Below are 23,682 nucleotides of genomic sequence, written 5' to 3' on the forward strand. Positions count from 1 at the left end.
TGAATAATAGTGTGGCTACAACAAAAATATCAACTTCATTAGATTCATTAAACATGTTTTTTAATCAAAATTAGTCTTTCTAAACTTTACTGATGTAGGGTAGATTCATTAATTTTCTTTTCCTCTTCTTTTCTCTTTCTTTCTCTCTCTTTTTTTCTTTTCCTCTTCTTTTCTCTTTCTTTTTCTCTCTTTTTTTCCTTTTTTTCTTCTTCCCCTTCTCCCCCCTTCTCCCCCCCTTTTTTCCCCCTTCTTCCCCCCCCCTAACAGACTATTGTTCCCCAGCTTTGGGCCAATGACAGGCTGGTATGGCTGGTAATGATGCTACAACTGGTTTTCAAAAGCTTAGGACTCTCAACAAACTCCAATTTGGACATCAGCATCAGAGGTTTGCCTAATGAGGACACACTCCAGTACAGGCTGCTCCCCATATCATTATTAGACAATGGATGGGAACCGTTTAATGACTATCCTGAACTCACAAGGTACATGAGTGAACACACACACAGGTGCACTACACACACACTTCACAGGGATCATAAATTACAGATGCATGAGAAGCTTTCAGAGGGACCTGTGAAGTGTGAGCTTATGAAACATTAATGGCTGCATCAGGAGGCAGCTACCCAGAGCATCATGTTCACAAAACGGTTAGGCACTGAGCAGGAATAGGAGCATAAAGGGACGATGGTCCCTCTTTGTTGACCAGTTGATCTTACAAGCTTTCTGTGCAAGCAGCTTGTCAACACTGATGTCAGAAAGTAAAGCAAAAGGGAAGTACACACAAAAAAAAAAACACTAAAGCCAACCTGGATAAAAGCTTTCAAGAGTCATGGTGATGCTGACACACACACATACACAATCTCTTTGCTCCGACCTCCCTGCATGCCTGAGCGTGGCAAAACATTTCACTAGTGGGTTTTAAAAGATGGTGGTTATGACTCAGTGGAAAATGTGACAGGTTAAAAAGTATAAGACAAAGATTTCTTCAAAAGTTTTCAATAAAACATCGTGCTACTGAAAAAAGCCTGACTACGAGCTATGTTTCACAATCAAGTGTGTTAAAGCAGGATGGCATCTAAAACATTCTGGATTGTACTTGGGCACCCCCTGATTTAGTGTTTGAATCTATGTTGGAGTTTGTCAGTGTAATCGCTTCTTCAGAATCACAAACGTTTTTATTCGCCAAGTACAGTTTAAAAACAGTACAAGGAATTCAACTTGGTGGTTGGTGCGAAGAGCAAAAGTGGGGGACCAGCGGTGTGTTTGTGAGGCTGGTGGCAAAAGGAAAGAAACCGTTTTTGTGTCTGGAGGTTCTTGTCCTGATGGACACAAACCTCCTGCCAGAGGGGAGAGTTTGAAAGAGTTTGTGTTCAGGGTCGGCCACAATCTTTCCTGCATGCCTCAGAGTCCTGGAGGTGTACAGGTTCTCAAGGGAGGGCAGATTGCAGCCGATGACCTTCTCTGCAGAGTGGATGATACGCTGATGGTTCTTTCTATATGTACAAATAATCACTTGCACTGTACAAGGAATGAGTCATTGAGACATTGTATCATTATTTGATCACTCTGTTTGTAGGCCCCTGATTTGAAGACTGTTTCTACATGAAAAGTCTAACCACAAAGTAGCCCCTTTATCCAGTTCAACCTCTTGAAACTTTGCCAGTTTAGGAAACCGAACTTTCAAAGCAACAAACTTTACAACACTTGCCAGATAAGTGTTGTAGTACTAGTACTCAAGAAACCACATTTTTAGGATCTTGGTCTTGTTTTGTAGCCTGGCGAAGCGACATCCACTTCCTTACTTTTTGTAATTATAATCGCCTGTATGAATAATACAAGGGGATTAGGATGGATTCTAGGCTACTTGTTTGGACTCAAGAATATTTTTACACAGTCTTGTCTGGGACTGGCCAGACTCAAGATTTATCTTCAAGGAGAAGCACTTGGAAATGTTCTTGTTTAATGTTGTTATTTGACTAAAAACATTTAGCATTAGCTCAATGATTATTCTGCCTCCTTGGAATCAGTCCATCTTATTTTATTTCTGGACTTTTCAATACATACAAGCATTTATTCTTTGAAATTTGTTGAACACATTTGTCAAGATTAGAAAGTTTTTGAGAGTTGTGCTTTCTTTTGGATTGTATATTTTTCCATCTTTTTCCAAGAGTTGCAGACCCCTCGTTTTTGTCTGTCAAACATATTTAAATGAAAACTAAAATGAGAGGAACGCTCTTTCACTGTTTAACTTTGTCATACTTTTAAAAATGGATTTTTATGGTGTTGCTCTTGTCTCCATCTCAAAACCCAAAAGTCTTGGTTTCAGTTGGTCTTGGCCAAGTCATGGTCTGGGATAGTATGATCTTAAATACAACACTACCAGATAATAAACAAATCTGGGCCTGCAGTTGTTTGTCAAATTTCAGCAGTTCAAGACCTATGAACGCAAGTGAATAATTCTAGTGACATAGTTTGAAACAGTTTTAAATACATGATTTTACAGGTGACTCTGCAGGTTTGATGAGATGGATTTTGAGTTAATGAAAAAAAAAAAATGTTTCCAAAAATTTTAAATGTAATCAATTTTCATATATATTTTCTGTTTATGCTCACTGAATCTGTTCATGTTTTGGTATGTTATTTTGATGAAGTACAATATTTGTTACCCCTCATTTAATATACAGTTAACCCTATTATCACACTAAAATATACATTTTTAATCATTTTGTAAGTCATAACTCAACATCTTTCATACATTCCTGCTCTTTTCCTCTAGTGCCAATTGCCACTTGTCTATAGTGAACATCCGGTATTCCAGGATTGTAGTCTATACTTCTTTCAAACCACATTTAAATATTAATCGGCTCCTCAGGACTTGCCTCTCTGGATCTCTGTGACATTAGGGCAGCAGGAGGCAAACAGGTTGTTATTAATTGCAAACACAGTTAAACCCTACCCTTTTTAATTTTCTTAGAACTGGGGCTTTACTGTTAATGTGATGAACCTGCAAAAATTCAGTGACGTGGTTTGAGCAACTGGTGGAAATCAAGTCAAATATGAAGTATTAGTAATATGTAAATATAGAAATATAATGGCAAAGTACACATTGTTTGGTTTTGTGTCTGAGAATTTAGCTTATTTCTACATTCTAAACCAAAGATATTCTTTTTATTCACACTCAGTCTAAACTTCTCTGCACCACTCAGAAAGAAGAGAGATGATGTGATTCCTTTCAGGCCAGGGCTGCCTGTTTATTAGGTACAGCCACAGTTTTTCTCTTTGGTTTCTTTATTTCTAAAATGTGCAGGCAAGCCTTCGCGGCCTATAACACAGGTCAGCCTAATATTTTTGATAATTACTTTTCATTTTCCTCAATTGCTACTTTTACAGACAACTGACAGAAAATCTTTGACGAATATACGATATAACAATGACTTGAGTAAATTGATAAGCTTTCGACTCATCAGTAAACGCAACAGATTTCCAAATGTAGCACCAAACATTCTGACATAATACGCACCATATTACGGCTCAATTTAAGTTCAAGACTTACTTGCACTGCCATGTTTGGGACATTAAGGATTCAGTGTGTAATCATGCTAATACCTAATGCACTGTAGGGTGAGATCAAAAGTGGTTATAAAGCGGTAATAGTGAGTTTTAGTGCTAAAACCTTGCGTGCAAACAAACACACACAAAGAAAAGGGGCTAAAACTATTTGGCCATAATCAAATAGGTTGTTCAATCCAAAAACTAACATTTTAATCACATTTATATTTGTTCTAAGAGCCAATATTTTAAAAAGATGTGGTCGGTGGCTCAACTAAAGACCTTTTTTTTTTGGGGGGGGGCAAGGTAATTGCCAATCTCTACAAAACCAAAATATCAAATTACTATCTCTACTTTTGTTGCTACTCAATGAAAAATAAATGTATGTAAGACTCAGAGTCAATGAAACATTCAATTATTGATCAAAATCAAAAGAGTTCAAGTAATTTACAAACTGAAAACAAACTCATAAACATTCCATGAAAAATAGGACTATGAAGACTGTATTCATAGCCTGTATACAATCACTGCAATTATAGTCAAATTTACATATATCTGTTTCTACCCATGGGGGCCTTGATGTGTTTTCAATCTTGTGAGCTCATTAACAAGCTGAAGGGAGAGGAGAATAAACAAGTCTTTGCTCTGTAATGTTTATACAAATGAATACTGTACTGACATATTATTAAGGGTGTGTTGTTTCCCATCAAATGTCTAATACTGCATTGCAAAGGGATCTTAAAGGATCTAAGCTTTTATTTGACAATGTATTTGTTTTAAAAAAAACTTCATAAGAAAAAGACAGAGTGCTGGGATTTTTTGGTGTTTAACGAAGATTTGGTGAAGCAAATCTGTACAAAAATGATGTAACTTCACTTTTCCCTCAATGCTTAACCTACGAAAAACTAAGATGAGTGGGAACACACTTTGAGGAGAGATTGCTCTCAAACGTACTCAAAGTTGAATGTTTGCAGAGACGCCTTCCTGGATCTTTACTCTAATCAACTGTTGTCACATCTGTTGAGCATTGTTATCAGCAGGTATTTATAGATCCTGTTTGTATTAACGCATGTGTCTAAGTTACTTGGCAGCTACTAAATGTGCGACATATTGTGACTAAAACAATCCAAAGGGAGACCTCACTGGTATCTCCCATCAAGATTTACCAATAACATGACACCTCACATCAATATCTTGAAAGTCAGGATCATCTATTTACATAATAATCATAAATCAAAATCAGGGTCCCTCAACAGTTTGTCACATTGTACCATACACACCCATTTTCTTGTGTTAGCAGAGATAGGCTCTAGTGCCCAATGACTATACTGGGATAAGCTGTTCGAAATATAAACATGCAGTTTGAGCTTTTTTTTTAATATTCATATAATTTTTTTTCTGAGCTATAGTATCACTTCCAGAAACCAGAGAGCATTGTTTACTGGCCATGAGATTTATAAGCTTGATGATAAATGGTACAGATGCATTATGAAAGTCAGAATTCAGGCAAGAAATAATTACATACAGATTTGGTTTTAATTCTAACGACATCATTAGTTAAATGGAAAATGTCGTAATGAGTAATGAAACCTATCACAGTAATTATTTTCTGCTTCTTGGTGAAGGCGGTTGCATTCTTCTCTGCTCGCACTCTCTTCAGAGTGCGAGCGTGCTTGGGTCTGAATTCCTCATTATTATAGCTCCACAGGCCCCTTTTCTGCCCCTTTTCTGATGTGCTTCTAAGAGCAACTCGTTTTGGTGCGGTCTCTTTAAATGCAAATGAGACACTGCATACCCCGCCCCCTCTCCAGGTTGCAGAGGTGACACTTGGTTCAACTCCACCCTGTTCGGCCATTTTTGTAGTTTGATAGAAGAGATACGATTGTCTAGCGGCGCAGAAACTTTTTATTCACACGTTATTTACAAAATGTCAACAACAGAAGACTTGTCCATCCAGCCTTACATGTTCAAGCCAGAGTCGGACCCGGCGGAGCGAGATGAAAATGAAGATGATGAACCTGCAGAACCATAAGAAATGAGCTAACACAAGTACCGAGCTAACGCTAGCGCCAAGCTAACATCACGAAATGCATTTTAATACAGTCTTTTCAAAGACAAAAACGGCAAAATGAAATGACTAATGAAAACTTTAGACTTAAATTAAATCACGTAGGCCATATCATCAAGGATCTAAAACGAGCACACAGCGCTAACATATGAAGTCTGAAGACGGTGCAACTGCTAATGCTAACAAAACAATGACAGGGACGTCTTATCATCACACTTTTTAGCGTTATTTACAGCTTACCGAAGTGCTCTGTTCGTCGTCTCCAAAGATAGAAGGAATTGAACCCTCAATCAGACAAAGTCTTTCGGCAAATCCTTCTTTATACTGGCAGAGGTTGCTGAAGCAGTCATCCTTGAAGTGCTGCGCGCACACAAAAATGACCTTACCCACAGATGTGGGTACATTTCCATGAAAAATAAAACTCAACCAGGCACTTCGAAAAGGTTCTGATGCTGGGAGAAGGTGTAATGAAGCGTGTGGGTTACTACATCCAACAACCGAACATTTTGACTTATCCTCTCGTAACTTCGGCATCCTTGAGCTTGGACTACAAAATAAAAGCGAGAAATAAAAAATGGCGGATTGCTCGAAGTGTTGGGCCTGGAGTCGATGTCCTAATTTGCCAGTTCCGCTGCAAATACTGTGACGTTATTGTTCAAAAAACGTAATAGAGAATCGAAAAATCGAAACAGATGAAAAATATGATCAAAACAGAATATAAAGATATCAATGGAGCATCTGAAGAGACTAATTTGAACTTTTCTGTACTTCTAAACACTCTAAATATACAACAAAATGCATTTAAGGGCTAAAAAAGTGGATTTAGCATGATTTGTCCCCTTTAAATTTGAAGTTGATGCTAGTGTGTGGGGTGCAGGTGCGGTGTTACTTCAGGCTGATAACCAAGAGATTGATCATCCTGTTTGGTACTTTAAAAAAAACTCAATAAACATCAAGTTCATTACAGTACAATAGAGAAGGAAGCACTAGCCTTGTTGTTAGCCCTGCAAACTGTCTAAAGTTTATTTAGGTTCTAGCTCCCAACCCATACAAGTTTTTACTGACCATAACCCTCTGGTATTTCTTGGCTAATGCTTTGGTCCCTCCTTTTGCAGGATTTTATTATAACAATTCTAAATAAGAGAGGGACAGAAAACGTGCTCTGGATGCTGGAATCTTCCCCATCGTACACAGGAGCATCTGACGTGCTGACGTGGTGACGTATCGATCATTTCCTGTTTACACTCTACCGCTGTTTGCAGCGCTCTACTACTGTGTTCTGCTAACGCTAATCAAACTTGTTGTCATTGATATTTTAGCCTTGAAAACACTTGTTTTACCGTAGAGTTAAACGTACGAAGGTTAAGTAAAAAGCAATCCCGCCTCTTATAGGCAGTGTAATCTCCTTTAAACTTCCTTTTGTCCTTAGCTTAGCTTAGCTTAAATTTAGCACCTATGGCTTCTCTCTCCTCCCCTCCGCTCTCCTGCCCGGTGTGTCAGATGTTTAGTTACTCCTCGTCCTCCTTTAGGGACAATGGTAGTTGCATAAAGTGTAGCGTACTGTTAGATATGGAGGCGAGGATCAACAATCTGGAGAAGCGGTTCCGCACCCCTGATACCAAAACAGAAGCTAGCAAGCAGGACCTAACCGGTGCGGACCGTGCTAGCGCTAGCCCAGCTTCCCCCCCGGCCAGCAATGAGTGGGTTACTGTCCGTGGTAAGCATAGTCGAAGGTCAAAAAGCCGCTCGGGACACCACCATGTTCACGTCTCAAACAGGTTCTCCCCCCTCCGTGAGGACAACACACTCACCGGGGAACAAACTCTGATAATTGGCGACTCCATAGTGAGAAACGTGAAGCTAGCGAAGTCAGCGGGCATCGTGAGGTGCATCCCAGGGGCCAGAGCGGGCGACATAGAATCAAATCTAAAGTTGCTGGCAAAGAGTAATCGTAAGTTTGATAGGATAGTCCTCCATGTCGGCACTAATGACTCCCGACGTCGTCAGTCGGAAGCAACCAAAGTGAACATTGAATCAGTTTGTGCTTATGCTAAAACAATGTCGGACTCCGTAATTTTCTCTGGTCCCTTACCAAATCTGACCAGTGATGACATGTATAGCCGCATGTCATCATTTAACCGCTGGCTATCGAGGTGGTGTCCAGAAAACGAGGTGGGCTTCATTGATAATTGGAGATCCTTCTGGGGAAAACCGAACCTGATAGGAAGAGATGGAATCCATCCTACTTTGGAGGGAGCATCTCTACTATCAGAAAACATGGCACATTTATGACATCTCATGAATGAGACCATGTTACAGAGGGGGAGTCCTCCACGCCCCTCTGCGCTTGCCTTAGGACAGTTTCCCTCCCATTGCTATTATGATAGCTGTGTTCATCGCCATGGCAACTGCTGTGATGGTGATGAATATTATTTTATGGAGACGGTGTCAGTCCCCCGACCCAAATTTCACAATGATTTTAACATAAAATCAAATAAAAGAGCTATCAATTATAAAAATCTGAAAAAAATTAAAATCTCAAATCTAGAAACGCCAAAACATAAAAGCATTAGATGTGCTCTATTAAATATTAGATCACTGAGATCCAAATCTCTACTAGTAAATGACCTTATCTCAGAAAATAACTTTGATTTATTCTGTTTAACTGAAACATGGCTGTATCAAGATGAATATGTTAGTTTAAATGAAGCCACTCCTCCCAGTCATTTAAATACTCATATGCCACGAGACATAGGCCGTGGAGGTGGTGTAGCAGCTATTTATCATTCCTCTCTCCTAATCTATCCTAAACCAAAGGCCAGTTACACTTCCTTTGAAAGCCTGGTTCTAAATTTATCTCATACCGAATCAAAAACCTGCCAGCCAGTCTTATTTGCGATAATTTACCGTCCTCCAGGCCCTTATTCTGAATTTCTATCAGAATTCTCTGAGTTTATATCAAACTTAGTCCTCAGTTCTGATAAAATACTGATAGTAGGAGATTTTAATATCCATGTGGACAAAGATAGTGATAGCCTGAGCTCAGCCTTTATGACCCTAATAGACTCAGTTGGCTTTTTTCAAACTATTAATGAAGCTACTCATCATTTAAATCATACTCTTGATCTTGTTCTAACATATGGCCTTGATATAAATGAACTAAAAGTCTACCCTGAAAATCCTCTGCTATCAGATCACTTTTTAATATCTTTTAACATTATCCTAGAGGATCTCGCACTGTGCAATAAAATAGTTACGAGTAGAAATCTGTCCAATAGTGCTGTGGCTAAATTTAAAGAGGCCATTCCTGCTGCCTTAAACTCAGTGCACCATCCAATAAATAACTATGATATTAATTATAACCCCTCTCAACTGGATCTGCTTGTCGATAGCTCTGCTAGTCTACTAAAATCCACCTTGGACTCAATTGCCCCATTGAGGGAAAAAACTATTAAACGTCAGAGGAAAGCTCCGTGGTTTAGCTCTGAAACTCGCACACTCAAACAAACAACCCGTAAATTAGAGAGAATGTGGCGCTCCAATAAAACAGAGGAGTCACGAATACTTTGGCAAGAAAGCCATAGTAAATACATGACAGCCTTACGACATAGTCGATCTACATACTATTCCTCACTAATTGAAGAAAATAAAAATAATCCGAGGTACCTTTTCAGCACTGTAGCCAGGCTAACACAAAGTCAGAGCTCTATTGAGCCCATGATTCCTCTAGCCCTCAGCTGTGAGGACTTTATGACATTTTTTAACGATAAAATTCACAAGATTAGAGATAAAATTAGCCACTCCCTGCCTTCACCTGGGCCTGCTGTACCATTAAATGTAAATAGGCCTAACCTAAACTGTTTCACACATATAGGACTTCAGGAACTTAACTCTATTATTTCATCCTCCAAACCATCGACCTGCCTTTCAGATCCGATCCCAACTAAGCTGTTTAAAGAAATTATTCCCCTAGTCTGCCCATCTTTGTTGGAGACAATAAATATATCCCTATCAATAGGCTACGTGCCACAGTCCTTTAAAGTAGCTGTAATCAAACCCCTTCTCAAAAAACCTACTCTTGATTCCAGCACTTTAGCAAACTACAGGCCTATATCTAATCTTCCTTTTATTTCAAAGATTCTTGAGAAAGTTGTGGCAGCTCAGCTCTGTGAATTTCTTCAAAACAACAGCCTGTTCGAGGACTTCCAGTCAGGTTTTAGAGCTCAACACAGCACAGAGACTGCTTTAGTTAAAGTAACTAATGATCTACTCTGGGCTTCAGATGAAGGACGACTCTCAGTGCTGGTTTTATTAGATCTTAGTGCAGCTTTTGACACTATAGATCACTATATTCTACTAGAGAGATTAGAGAAATTACTTGGAATCACAGGGACTGCCCTAAACTGGTTTAAGTCCTACCTATCTGATAGGTACCAGTTTGTACACGTGAATAATAAGTCTTCTGTGTACACTAAAGTAAGCTACGGGGTTCCTCAGGGCTCTGTGCTAGGTCCAATCCTCTTCTGTATCTATATGATCCCCCTTGGTAATGTTATGAGAAAATACTCTGTTAACTTTCACTGCTATGCTGATGATACCCAACTGTATGTATCAATGAAGCCAGGTGAGACAAATCAGCTATCTAAACTTGAGGCCTGTCTAAAGGACATTAGGGCCTGGATGGACCAAAATTTTCTTCTTCTCAACTCAGACAAGACTGAGGTCATTGTACTGGGCCCACGACACCTTAGAGAAACCTATGCTAGCCTAACTGCCCTAGATGGCATTACTCTGGCACAAAGCACAACTGTTAAAAACCTTGGGGTTCTATTTGATCAGGACTTATCCTTCAACTCTCACATAAAACAAACTTCAAGAACTGCCTTCTTTCATCTCCGTAACATTGCTAAAATCAGATCTATCCTGTCTCAGGGCGACGCCGAAAAACTAGTCCATGCTTTTGTTACCTCTAGACTGGATTATTGTAACTCTCTTTTAGCAGGCTGCCCGAGCAAGTCGCTTAAGACACTTCAGCTGGTTCAAAATGCTGCAGCACGTGTACTGACTAAAACTAGGAGAAGAGATCACATTACTCCTGTATTAGCCTCTCTGCATTGGCTTCCCATAAAATATAGAATAGAATTCAAGATTCTTCTTCTCACTTATAAAGCCCTAAATGGACAGGCACCAGTCTATCTCAAGGAGCTTGTAGTGCCATACAATCCCCCCAGAACACTACGCTCTCAAAATGCTGGACTACTCGTTGTTCCATTCGTCTCTAAAAGTAGTATAGGAGGAAGAGCTTTCAGTTATCAGGCCCCACTTCTCTGGAACCATCTACCAACCACGGTTCGGGGGGCAGACACCCTCTCTACCTTTAAGGTTAGGCTCAAAACGTTCCTCTTTGGTAAAGCTTTTAGTTAGGAACCAGCTCATAGCTCATAATTAAGATGCAATAGGCATAGACTGCCGGGGGGGGGGTCTGGCATGCTCGGTTGGAGAGAGGTTGGAGAGGGCGTTAAGAGAGAGGTCATTTAGGTTAGAGAGGGACCGGAGAGGGTCCCATTCCTCTCTCAAACACTCCCTCTATGTCTGCTTCTTCCCTTGTGTGTTTGCTCCTGTACTCCTTCTGGCTTTTGTCTTGCAGGTCCGTGGGATCCTCAGTGTGGAGTCACAGAGTCTCAACAACTCTGTCTCCACCCTTTCCTCTGCACACACCCAACACAGCATAACGTGGATGGCTGTTCATCATAGGAATGGGATCCACACAAGGTTCCTGCTGCTTAACAGAAGGTTTTCCTTGCCGCCATGATGAATTCATGTTGGGTGTGGGATACATATGTATGTGTATATACGTATATATGCATATGTGTGTATCCATAAAATGAAGAGTTCGTCCTTAAGACTGCTCTACTGTAAAGTGTCTTGAGATACCATTGGTTATGATTTGACGCTATACAAATAAAGATTGATTGATTGATTGATTGATTGAAGATACTTTGTCTTGATCCTTTTTGAATTAAATCTTATCCGAGCTTTAAATTCTTGGGAAAGGCGGGGTTACACCGAGCAGCGATGAAAGGATTCCATTCAGTTTTCTGTTGTCATATTGAAGCTTCCACCATCGCTGCAGTGTACAAAAGCAATGGTAAGTCGTTGTGGTAACGATCGCGTGTACAGTTCTGAATACTAACAATATATTAGTATGCCACGTGTGATCTGAGTCCCTTAAACCTGACATTTTATGGGCACTCAACTTATCCCTCTGCAGGCCTGAGGCGGTGTCCCAATGTTTCATCTATTCTGGGGTGCAGGTTGTTGTGATAACCTTCATTTCCAGAGTGGAATATAATCATACATCCTTGGCTGGAAATGATTTTGTGACCTTGAGATCAGGTCATTTCTTGATTTTATTTTTAGGTGCACATCACTTGATGAAACTCTGGAGGAACTGTCACAGAGATCAAGGATGGTCATGCATTTTAATAAAACATGTACATTTTCAAACACAGACACAGTGAAGCACATATGCAGGTTATAAAACAAATACTGGCAACGACATGCAAGTTGTTAAATCAGCACTTAACACATCAGAAGCCAGTGTCAATGCTCTCAGAATGGCAGCTATAAATGCCTGTTTTAAAGGGGACATATCATGCTAAATCCACTTTTTTAGCCCTTAAATGCATTTTGTTGTATATTTAGAGTGTTTAGAAGTACAGAAAAAATCAAATTAGTCTCTTCAGGTGCTCCGTAGATATCTTTATATTCTGTTTTGCTCATATTTTTCAATCTGTTTTGATTTTTATATTCTCTATTAAATTTTTTTAACTATTACATCACAGTATTTGCAGTGGAACTGCCAAATTAGTACATCAACTCCAGGTCCAACAGTTCGAGCAATCCACCATTTTTATTTCTCGCTTTTATTTTGTAGTCTAAGCTCAAAGATGCTGAAGTTACGAGAGGATAAGTCAAAATGTTCGGTTGTTGGATGTAGTAACCCACACGCTTCATTACACCGTCTCCCAGCATCATAACCTTTTCAAAGTGCCTGGTTGAGTTTTATTTTTCACGGAAATGTACCCACATCTGTGGGTAAGGTCATTTTTGTGTGCGCGAAGCACTTCAAGGATGACTGCTTCAGCAACCTCCGCCAGTATAAAGAAGGATTTGCCAAAGACTTCGTCTGATTGAGGGTTCAATTCCTTCTATCTTTGGAGACGACGAACAGAGCACTTCGGTAAGCTGTAAATAACGCTAAGAAGTGTGATGATAAGACGTCCCTGTCATTGTTTTGTTAGCATTAGCAGTTGCACCGTCTTCAGACTTCATATGTTAGCGTTGTGTGCTCGTTTTAGATCCTTGATGACATGGCCTACGTGATTTAATTTAAGTCTAAAGTTTTCATTAGTCATTTCATTTTGCCGTTTTTGTCTTTGAAAAGACTGTATTAAAATGCATTTCGTGACGTTAGCTTGGCGCTAGCGTTAGCTCGGTGCTTGTGTTAGCTCACTTGTTAGGGTTCTGCAGGTTCATCATCTTCATTTTCATCTCGCTCCGCTGGGTCCGACTCTGGCTCGAACATGTAAGGCTGGATGGACAAGTCTTCTGTTGTTGACATTTTGTAAATAACCTCTGAATAAAAAGTTTATGCGCCGCTACATAGCCGTATCTCTTCTATCAAACTACAAAAATGGCCGAGCAGGGTGGAGTTGAACCGAGTGTCACCTGAAGAGGGGGCGGAGTATGAAGTGTCTCATTTGCATTTAAAGAGACCGCACCAAAACGAGTTGCTCTCAGAAGCACATCAGAAAAGGGGTAGAACAGGGGCCTGTGGAGCTATAATAATGAGGAATTCAGACCCAAGCATTGCAGTTCCGCTTTAAATAGACCACAACTGTATGATTTATATGTAAAAAGGAAGGATTTAAAACCATGATATGTCCCCTTTAAGGGTTGTGCCAATCTTTCATCTTATGGTCTTTTATATAGTTTATTTTTTTAATGTTGTATAAACCATTTAAACTCAAAGCTATCTGGCTATTTTTAGCCTTTCAAGTAATAGTTTGTCAAAACTTTTAACATAAATGCCTTTAGCAGTGTTTTTTCTCTTCACATTATTGTTATAGTGGATTAGAAAAAGTCTTGCATAACACCAAACAAAATGGCAGGGCAAAGGAGGATTTTTTTTGTACATCTCTAGCATGTTCCTTTCTACATAAGCTGAGCAGCTTCTAAATGGGGTTTTGATGTGGTATCATCAGGCTTGCTAATGTGGAAATGTGTTAATTTCATAATAAATGGATCATATTTGAAGCCGAAAAATCTATTTAAATTAAAATAAGAAAATATTCCTTTGGTCAAACTAACAGTATTATTCAGAGTTATTTTAGTATTTATTTATCTGTCTATTTACCAGGCAGTCTCACTGAGAATAATAGTATATACTGTATCTACATACAGTTTACAGTCATTGTCATGAAGTGAAGAAGCAGACGTGATGTCACAAGGTGCTACTAGAGTCGTTTTTAAGGATGGGATGAGGACCCGCTTCGTCCTGCAGGGTAAATGTCTCACACCGGATTTCTACTGGATACGTAACTACAGCGTAATCTGAAGTCCGTCAATCCCCACGCCTCCATCTGGGATGTGTATCTGTTGCAGCAAGAACTCAGGAGTTCCCGCAAATTCACGAGTAATTGCGCGATATGGCGAGTTGTAATCAATATAAAGAGAACCACAAAGCCATACAAACAGTTCATTGTGTCCTCGGAGAGGGTTAGAAGGAAATCGATCAGCCCTGCCCTCGAACTTCCGCTTTTATAGAGATTATTGTGATTCAACCATGGGTAAGGTCAATATTTATAAGTGAAATACAATCCACTAACGCACTGTTCAGTGTCTACCCCCGCCTAGCGCCTGAAGAAAGCTGGAGATAAGCCCCGGCAGACCCCCGCCACCCTGAAAAGAAGCAAGCGGATGGATGGAAATATGATCTGCCTTGAACACGGAATATTTTGTTTTGAAAATAAATTGAATATTTTATTTGTCTGTGCACTACTTCCTGTCCCTCACGGTCTTATCTTTGTTGAGTTTATGCAGCAAAGCTCGCTTATATATGCCATCTGAAGGGCAAATTGTGCTCAGCTGGCCAACTTTGTGGGCGTGGTAGTACCGACATATGATTAGAGCAAATTCTTCTGAGAATACGGCTCTAAAATAGCGCAGACTGACGGTGCAGATGTTGCTATTAGCGATTGCGCTCCATTTTTTGAAGATGTGGCCCATAATGTGATAGCAAAAGAGAAAACCAAAGTTAAAATGACCATTAATGAGCAATGATCAATATTCTCTTTGATCCTGTTCTGTTTGTGGTTATACACAATTTATTAACCTGTAAAATATATACTATACATATTACAGGAGAGGTCATAGTTTGTTTTTTCAAATCAGGCCATCTACAGTTTAAGCTAAAGAAAGCACCAGTGCTGCAGAGTAATCTTAAAAGCATACGGGGTTTAGGTAAGATGAGACTGTAATGAACAAGAGGGGTTTAAAAAAAGTCAGCATCACAGGAGCTTTGAAGTGGAAACTAGATCATCTTCCCATTTGAAGCAAGAAGTTTTCCACCAACTCTAAGAGATCCAAGCTGCCTCCGTTAAAAATAATCACGTGTGCATGCATGTGAATATTTTTCTCCATTACTTTCAGGTTTTTCCTCCTAATGAACATGTGCTATGAAATGACAAAACATGAATCTTTTATTTCTTCTTCACAGGTAAAAGTGTTTCAGTGTTAGCAATTAGCTCCAAAACTATGTAGATTCAAATTGTGTCAGTAATGACGAATGATCGTTTTAAAGGTATTTACTCAGGTGTGTTTTTTGCGATCTGATGTCAAAATGATGGAAGTACATATGCACCAAATGTCTGAAAGCTGTGTGACAGATATTTTTTACTGTACAATACATGTACTTAAGTATGTTTACCAGTTGTGGTTAGGTCCAATGAATACTACATTAAATGAAGTAGCTACTGCATCTATGTCGTTGTACTCTATAATGCAACTGGCTCGCAAAACACACTCGATATTCTAATTATTTTACATATTTGAAGGTTTTTAACCAAAGTAAAATCTTAAAGGTGTAGAGAAGGATTTTCCCAAAGTTTAGAAAATAAACGCCCTCTCCACTTTTTGAAAAAAATGCACATGCGCAACACTCTACCTGCTCCCGAGAGGGAACGCCGATTAAACGAGTGCGAGAGCGTGTGCACGAGCCCAGTTGTCCTCGTACACAGCTCTGTTTACAAGTTGGTGTCGGCATCACTCATACAAGTTCACTTACCCGGTGAGAAATGCGAGCTTCGGTAAATGGCTGAAACCGTAGGTCACAAGACACAAACACTTGTAAATGTGCGTACACACCCAACGCGACTGTAGCCACTGTAGTGGCTAATGTGTTTATGCTTTAATGTGCATACACATTAAAGTGTGTGCACATCTACGCCACACCTGGATGTGCACCTAAATAAACATAAATATATCAGTCACACGTAGACGCAGGTGTGGGGTGAGTGAAGCTATAGCGATCAGGTGACCTTCACTATGTAGCACCGTCTACGTGACATGTAAACACTTAGAAAAAATTGTTAAATGTGAGTGTATAAAGGACCACCATTTAGTCTGGTTATAGTCTGTGTCACGACACACCCGTCCATAGAGTGGTAGTGACTGTAGTGTTACACTCTGAGTCAGATCGTTGCTGTGATTGGACAGGATTCAACACTCACACACGCTTACTGACGTGCACGCATGTGTACGTCTATACGCCTGGATGCCAAACAATTTTTTTCGAAGTGTTTACATGTCACGCAGACGGTGCTACATAGTGAAGCGCACCTGATCGCTATAGCTTTACTCACGCCACACCTGCCACTACACCTAACTACTGAAATTGGGTAAGTTTAGTGAAAGTTAGGCAGGCAGGTACGCGTGTGTTAGACTGGTGCACATGAATTTAGAAGCAATCCACCCCCCATAGTGAGTGTGCGTGCATGCCGCTGACAGGGAAGAGAGAGGGTTGATCACTTCTTCTTCGGTCGTATCATAGACAGCACCGCTTTTATGGTTTAAGTGATCAACCTTACGGGGTTACTAAAGGATGAGTTCACCCAGAATGTAGGCTTATTCATTTTGCCACGGTAAATTCAAGAGGTCTTGGCTGCAGACCTCCGCTGCAGCGGTCTCACTGGAGCGGGTGGGAGGGGCTGGCTGCTGCCTCGGCTCTACAGACAGTGACGAATGGGAGGGTGGTCGCTTAAGAAGTTAAAATTTTTCAACTTTGAGCGACTAGATCGCCCTTCACTCGGCGCTCAAATCGCGCAAGTCACATCGCTTGAGGGGAGATAACTTGAGGTTGCGCCATTTATATTGATTTGAATGTAATCTAGTCGTTTCAGTTAATCCAGTCGCGTTCGGTGTGAATGCCACCTTTGCTGGGGACGAGCTAGTTGATTGACAATTAGGAGGACCAATAGTTTAGATGATCCACCCGGAATTGGAAGCCAAAATAACATCTTTCACAATACCTTTAATACAAGCTTTTAGAAGAAAAACAACTGAACTTCTTATTACTAAGTACAACAAAGTAGTTATGACACAATAAAAGAGTTGACAAAACACCGAGCGCAGTCAGCTCCTGTGATTTGTGTTTCATTAGTAGAAAAAAAAATAGTGATACCAAAAGCGTGCATCAACACTACAGAGTTGTAAGCAACATTATTACATAATAATTACAGTAATTGTTTACCCACGCACAAACTTATCTCTCCCACAGACTGGGCAAAAATTGGCTGTTGATTTAATGTCTCACAATATGAGAGAGCTGATTGGTGATAGGACAAACTGCAACACTACCTTACTGCTCCAAAATCCTAGAAAACGCATACCTATTCTGTATGGCATTTGCATGTTATTTCATAAATGATGGAATTCTATACATGCACCTGATTGTGTATTTATACAACCAATACAAAATAAGCATATCTTTTTTCACATCTTACCAATGCATACACTGCACTGTGATTATTTATACCCTAATTGATAAGTGCAATAGACAGAATCTCATTCTTGGAGCTTAGTTTTAACTGTATCAGTAAAGCCTCCAAAACTTTTAGAGTGCACAATAAGTGTTTTAAAGGGAGAGTTTGACTTGTAGGTTTAGTACATTTTAAACTCCATATTCCTTATTATGGGGCAAATTCTTGTCTTGCAAAAAAAAAAAAAAAACTACCTACATTGAGCTGTCAGAATACACATTGGTAAAATGACCATATACATTTGCAAATTGTCAAAAAACAGTGTCAAAGGTTTATAGTACCGAATACACACACAAAATGATCTCCAACTTATTACACAGTTCTATACAAACTACCCGCGGGATGCTGCACTAACAATGTTGTTGTGTCAAAGTCTATCAATCAATCCATTCAGATTGAAATTTTGACAATATAACCCCGCTTTGAACACACTTAATTCGGAAAATTAAAAATATTTGATACAACTACGTGTTTAATATAAATCATCTTAATTGGCACATGACTGGCATTTATCGCCCAGGGGAGATACAACTCAAAGATCTTTAGTGTGTATAGAAAATGTTTTAGATCTTTGAGTTCAGCTGATGAAAAATGGGAGCAAAAACAAAAGTGTTGCGTTTATATTTTTATTCAGTGTATGTCAAGCTAATTTAGGAGTATATCTCATGAGACCTTAATGTTTGCCTGTGTGTACATGGCCCTGTACAACAAAAGACCCTGAGCATTTTTGATTGTATTAAACCTTTATCTTTAAACTCACCCTGAAGTCGATGCCCACAGTAGAGATGAAGCTACCGGCCAAGAACGCTCCATCTTTGAAACGAACCAGCACACACGTCTTTCCCACGCCAGAGTCTCCGACCAGCATCACCTTCACAATAAGAGTAATACATTAGGAGAGGTTAAAATAGCATCAATCATCATTCACTTTAAAACCAACCTAAATATAGAAGTAGATGCATGGGAATAAAATATTTGTTCATACATAAATGCAAAGCTGATTTCTAGAACATGGAGCACCTAAACCGATGTGCATTTCTCCTAATAAAACCTTTAACCTAATTACAATTTAGAATATGATGTGATTACTCATATCCGCTTAGCTGAGGGACTATAAGACCTTGACAGGTGAAATCAAAAGTGTCTCCTGGGTGCACAGAGGAAACGGAGAGCACATGAAAGAAAGAAAGAAAAAAAAAAAGAGAATGAGAAATGAGATGTGCAGCGGGTCACTGAATAGATACACAATGCACAGGAGACTCAGACTCCCAGACTCTGTTTCTCTTTGAAATATGGCTTTTCCATTGAGCAGTCCTTCTTCCTCTCTCATGTGCACCCAGACAGCTCTGTGTGATCAGGATCACTGCAGGACTCCAACAAGACTCATGCTTTAGGGCTAATATCTGATTAAAGATAATAAGGAGGAAAGCGAGTGTAAAAAGGTGTCCTAGGCAGTGGGAACTTTGAATATTTCTCTGCAAAAAGGAGAAAAAGGGAAACACTAATTTCTTTAAACCATTGTGAGAAAAGGTAAGCTTAAAGCTTTATCTTGCAGTAATGTAGACAACTATTAAATCAAAACTTGAGAGGATTTAAAAAGGCTTCAAGGTTTGGTATATCTGCTTTTAAGTGTTTATGCAACTTTTCAGATCAAACACATCTTACCAAGGGTACATTTATTTGTGCCTTAATATTGTGAAATAACAGGGGTTCTTAAACATTTTGGATCCAAGGACCCCGTACAAGGACCTCCTCATAATCCTCAGGTCAATTAAACACAATTTATTGCCATTTGTAGCCCTAAATACTAGGGATGTCCCGATACAACTTTTTCACTTCCGATACGATACCGCTATTGCAGCCTTGAGTATTGGTCGATATACCTATATTGCTCCGATACAATATCAGCATGAATCATACATACTTTTATTACTTATTTTGTAGTGTGGAATGTTAGAAAAGGCTCGATCCAGTGATGTTACACAAACAGAGAACAATAGTCAGCAACAGTAGGAATGAGAAAAACTGACCCATTTATTATGAACCAATTGGTTACATACATTTTAACCTTCCACATAATATCTACAGTATTCTACAATTGCATAAATAAAATATGATATATATCAGAGATTTTAGAAGCAGTCCAATACAATCCAATATTCATTTTCTGGCTGATATCGGACCGATATCAATATCGAATTGGGACACCATAGGAAGTTAGGAACAATCTATTCTTTGATAATTTCATCTTAATAATCAGGATCTTTGTAGTAGAAATGAACCCGTACTAGATTTGTTTTTAACATAAATATGTGCACATTTATTATTTAAAAAAGTACTTTTTTCATACTTTTATAGTCATTGCCATTGAGACATCCATCACACTTCAGTGTGTCATGTCTCGTATTCATAAAATGCATTAGATGTAAACTATGTTTGTTTAATTGGCGCATTGGTCCCCATATGTAGTTACACACTTTGGTAATGATACAACAACAATAATACTTTTATTTTATTTTTAAATGGAGGGGTCGTCAATTGAGAGGTTGGGTGTTCAATCCCAGTGTTATACATGTCGAACAGGACCTTATGGCAGCTCAGTCCCATTGGTGTGTGTATGAGCTGATATTGTGAAGTGCTTTAAGAGTACTTCCGTGGGGATAAAGCACTACATAAATTAAGCTACAGCTTGAGGACCCCAGTTTGAGAACCACTGCTCTATGAAAGGTGTGTCTACAGATTTAGGTCAACAAACACAAAACTGATTGTCAGATGCTGTAACACAGGGGTGTCAAACTCATTTTAGTTCAGGGGCCAAATATGGACCAGTTTGATCTCAAGTGGGCCACATTGTAGGTGGGGGGGGGGGGGGGGGTTGGGGGAAGACAACAATTTTAACATCATTGTGCATTAGTTTTCAATATCAGTTCAATTCACTTTGATTTTACCATTTTTTGTGTAATTTAGAGGAATTTTGTGGAGTTGTTTGAGAAGTTGCAAGATGACTCTTCTTTCCACAATTTGCAATTAAATATCCATGCAATATTTCAAATCAATTCAATTAAAATAGTCATCTCAGTCCATAGTAAGAAAAAAAGAACCGAACAAGTAACACATGAAAAGGCATTTTGCGACAGTGGGAAGAATAAACTCTTTATAGGAAGAAATCTCCAGCAGAACCAGGTTCAGAAGTGGCAGCCATCTGCTTTGACTGGTTGGGGTTAGTGAACAGAATAGAATAGAAGGATAGTCCATCTGAGTGTCCCAGACAAGTTGAGCCGTGAACCAATGTCCATCCGATATAAACAAAGGAAAAATGCATTGTGGAGTTTCATTAAATTGGTGAATTTCAGATATCTAAAACTAGATCATAAGGTAATTTGCACAATGAATGTTTTCTCTGTCATTTTTACTTTTGTGTGCGGGCTGAATTGGATGCTTTAATTGGCCGGATTTGGCCCCTGGGCCCTGAGTTTGACACGTGTGCTGTAACAGAATAAGGGAGTCTGACATTAAGGATAATAAGGAATGACTGTATGAAATGTGTAGTACAGATACTGTAGGTAGATGTTTATGCGAGTATGTATGCATTTACGTACATTATGTCCACATGTTATTTACATTTTTACTGTTGCATCAGTAACAAAACTGAATTAAAAAAAAAAAATAAATAAATATATATATATACACCAAACAATAACAACCTTCCATTAGTTTTCAATCGAACCATAAGTTCAGGTTTTATTATGTCACACAGCTTTAACCTGTGTCACACTAGGATCATCTTGCTCTAAGTCTTAAACACTGTTGTTGTTTGTATCTCACCTTAAAGGAGATGTCGTAGAACTCGCTGCTACTGATAGAGGCTGTGCTGGGATGAACCGTCCTGGGCTTCCCGCTCCCTCTGCCGGAGGGGCTGCCTGTGCCGGTGCCTGTGCCGGTGCCCGTGCCTGCACACGGACTGCTGCTGCTGCTGCTACCTGCTGCTTTTCCCTTCACGGTCTTCTTCCGAGACATGCTTTCAACTCCTGAAGAATCTTTGGAATACCACAGGCTGGAAAATCCCCCAAAAGACCGCACTGTGCCAAAAAAAAGTTGGAGCTGAAACGATAAACGAGTTATCGTTTCATGTGAGCGCAGCAGCACATGATGATGATGATGATGATGATGGTGATGAGGAGGATGGTGTGGTATCTGCTGCAGGATGCAGCAATGAGAGCACAGCAGACTAGAGCTGCTCTCACTCTGATCACCAAACTGTTGAATAGGGAATAAAAACCACACTGATAGTAATGGTCTGTGTATGACACCCACCACACTGCTGCTTGTTTGTTATTTGAATCCCCATCCTGATTCAACAAGTCAACAAGACTATTTTACTGACAAAAACAAGACAAATCTCCAGAGGTGAAAGTAACAGATTACAATTAATTGATCACGTTACTGTAAATGAGTTGCTTAACCCTGTTATTATTCTTGGGGTCAATTTGACCTCTTTTTATTGTTCATGATTCAAAAAATAATAGTTAAAGGTGCAGTCTGCAACTCTTATAAAAATGACTTTTTGCCATATCTGCTAAAGCTGTCACTATGTAAGTACAGCTTTACATGAAACTAGTGGTTTGTGTGAAAAAATAAAAAAAAACATACTCATTGAGTCGCCCCTGCTGCTCCTGCAGCCTTTGGCAGATTGCCAGAATGCACCACGACCGAGCAAAAAGAACTGTTCAGAGTCAAGATTGTGTTTGATGGGCTGTCCGACAGCTGTCGCTCACAGGCCCCGCCCCTTTCCCAGGGCTGGAGCGCTGTAATTTCTTACAGTTATGGTCTGGAGAAGTAGAACATGGAATTAGCAACTTTTAGGCTTGAAAGGTAATTACTGCTGCTTGATTTACATTATGTTTGATTTCTAATTGTTACACTGGAACTCTGTAGTGCATGTGTTGTTCTTGTGCGCGCAGCAGCCTCCGTGTGGGCTGCTGTAAGTGCTAAGAAGAAACGAAGGTCCCAATTTCAGTCTTTAATAAACACCAAAAAAAGTGACGTTTCGGGCTGACCGCCCTTCATCAGACATGAGTTGCAGCTTTCTGGCACACCTGTTTTTATAGTGTACATGATTGAACACAATCACATGATACATGTCAGCATAGGTGAGTGGACATTTGTCTCGCATATATTTTACAGTTCCCATGTGTACTAACTATATACACTATATAAATACATACAAAAATATATACACTACTATATACAAATATATATATAAAAAAATAGACTATATATATTTAAAAAACTTTTTGCATTATTTATAAACATAACATTTGTAGTATACAATTTTATATGCATGATCATACAAACATCAGGGTACTGTACCCATAATATTGTATGGAAGTATTATACCTTATGTAGGTGTGTCCTAAACTAATCTTAATATGGTGTAATGACCACAATTGCAAATAAAACTAGAACTGCAAGCAGTTATGAAAGGGGGCCAAGCCTTCGTGCGCGACTCGGCCCCCAGGTTTCGCGGAGTTCATGGGAGTACGTCACAAAGGATGACGGGCTCGTGGCGTGCGCCAGGACACAGGCCAATGTGCCATTTGCTGTGAACAGGTGGATATGAAGTTTTGAAAGATGTGATTTAAAGTGTGAAAGTTACAGGCCATTGCACCCATTATAGTGGCACCTAGTGGTGCACTTTTTGGTATGGGTCATTTTTGACCAATTGCTATTAACTTCGAGATACTTTCCCAGGAGGGACCCAAGGTCATACCCACCTAAATTGGTAAAAATCGGTCTTGTCATTTATGAGATATACATTTCCACTATTTGCAGCGCCCCCTAGTGGCGTAACTTATTAAAATTTCAATTATACCATTACAGTCACATGCCAACCAAGGATCTCAGATTTGGTGTTGTTAGCATTTATTTTGACCGAGATATGCAACAGTTATGCATTTTTATAGC

At 39.4% G+C, this 23,682-nt stretch overlaps 1 protein-coding gene across 1 annotated transcript in view; it reads right to left on the reverse strand.

Moving 5' to 3' along the window:
• The window catches only part of LOC114468936 (ras-related protein Rab-26-like), a 54,579-nt gene extending 32,613 nt beyond the window's left edge, over positions 1-21,966 (reverse strand). The window contains exons 1-2 of the mRNA XM_028456116.1: positions 21,544-21,966; positions 18,479-18,589 (exon numbers count right to left, since the gene is read on the reverse strand). Of these exons, the coding sequence (XP_028311917.1) occupies positions 18,479-18,589; positions 21,544-21,735 (303 nt within the window). The 5' untranslated portion in view covers positions 21,736-21,966. The remainder of the gene's footprint in view (positions 1-18,478; positions 18,590-21,543) is intronic.
• Positions 21,967-23,682: the final 1,716 nt, after the last annotated feature.

The sequence above is a fragment of the Gouania willdenowi genome, chromosome 8 (genome assembly GCF_900634775.1).
Source record: "Gouania willdenowi chromosome 8, fGouWil2.1, whole genome shotgun sequence".
NCBI lineage: Eukaryota > Metazoa > Chordata > Actinopteri > Blenniiformes > Gobiesocidae > Gouania > Gouania willdenowi.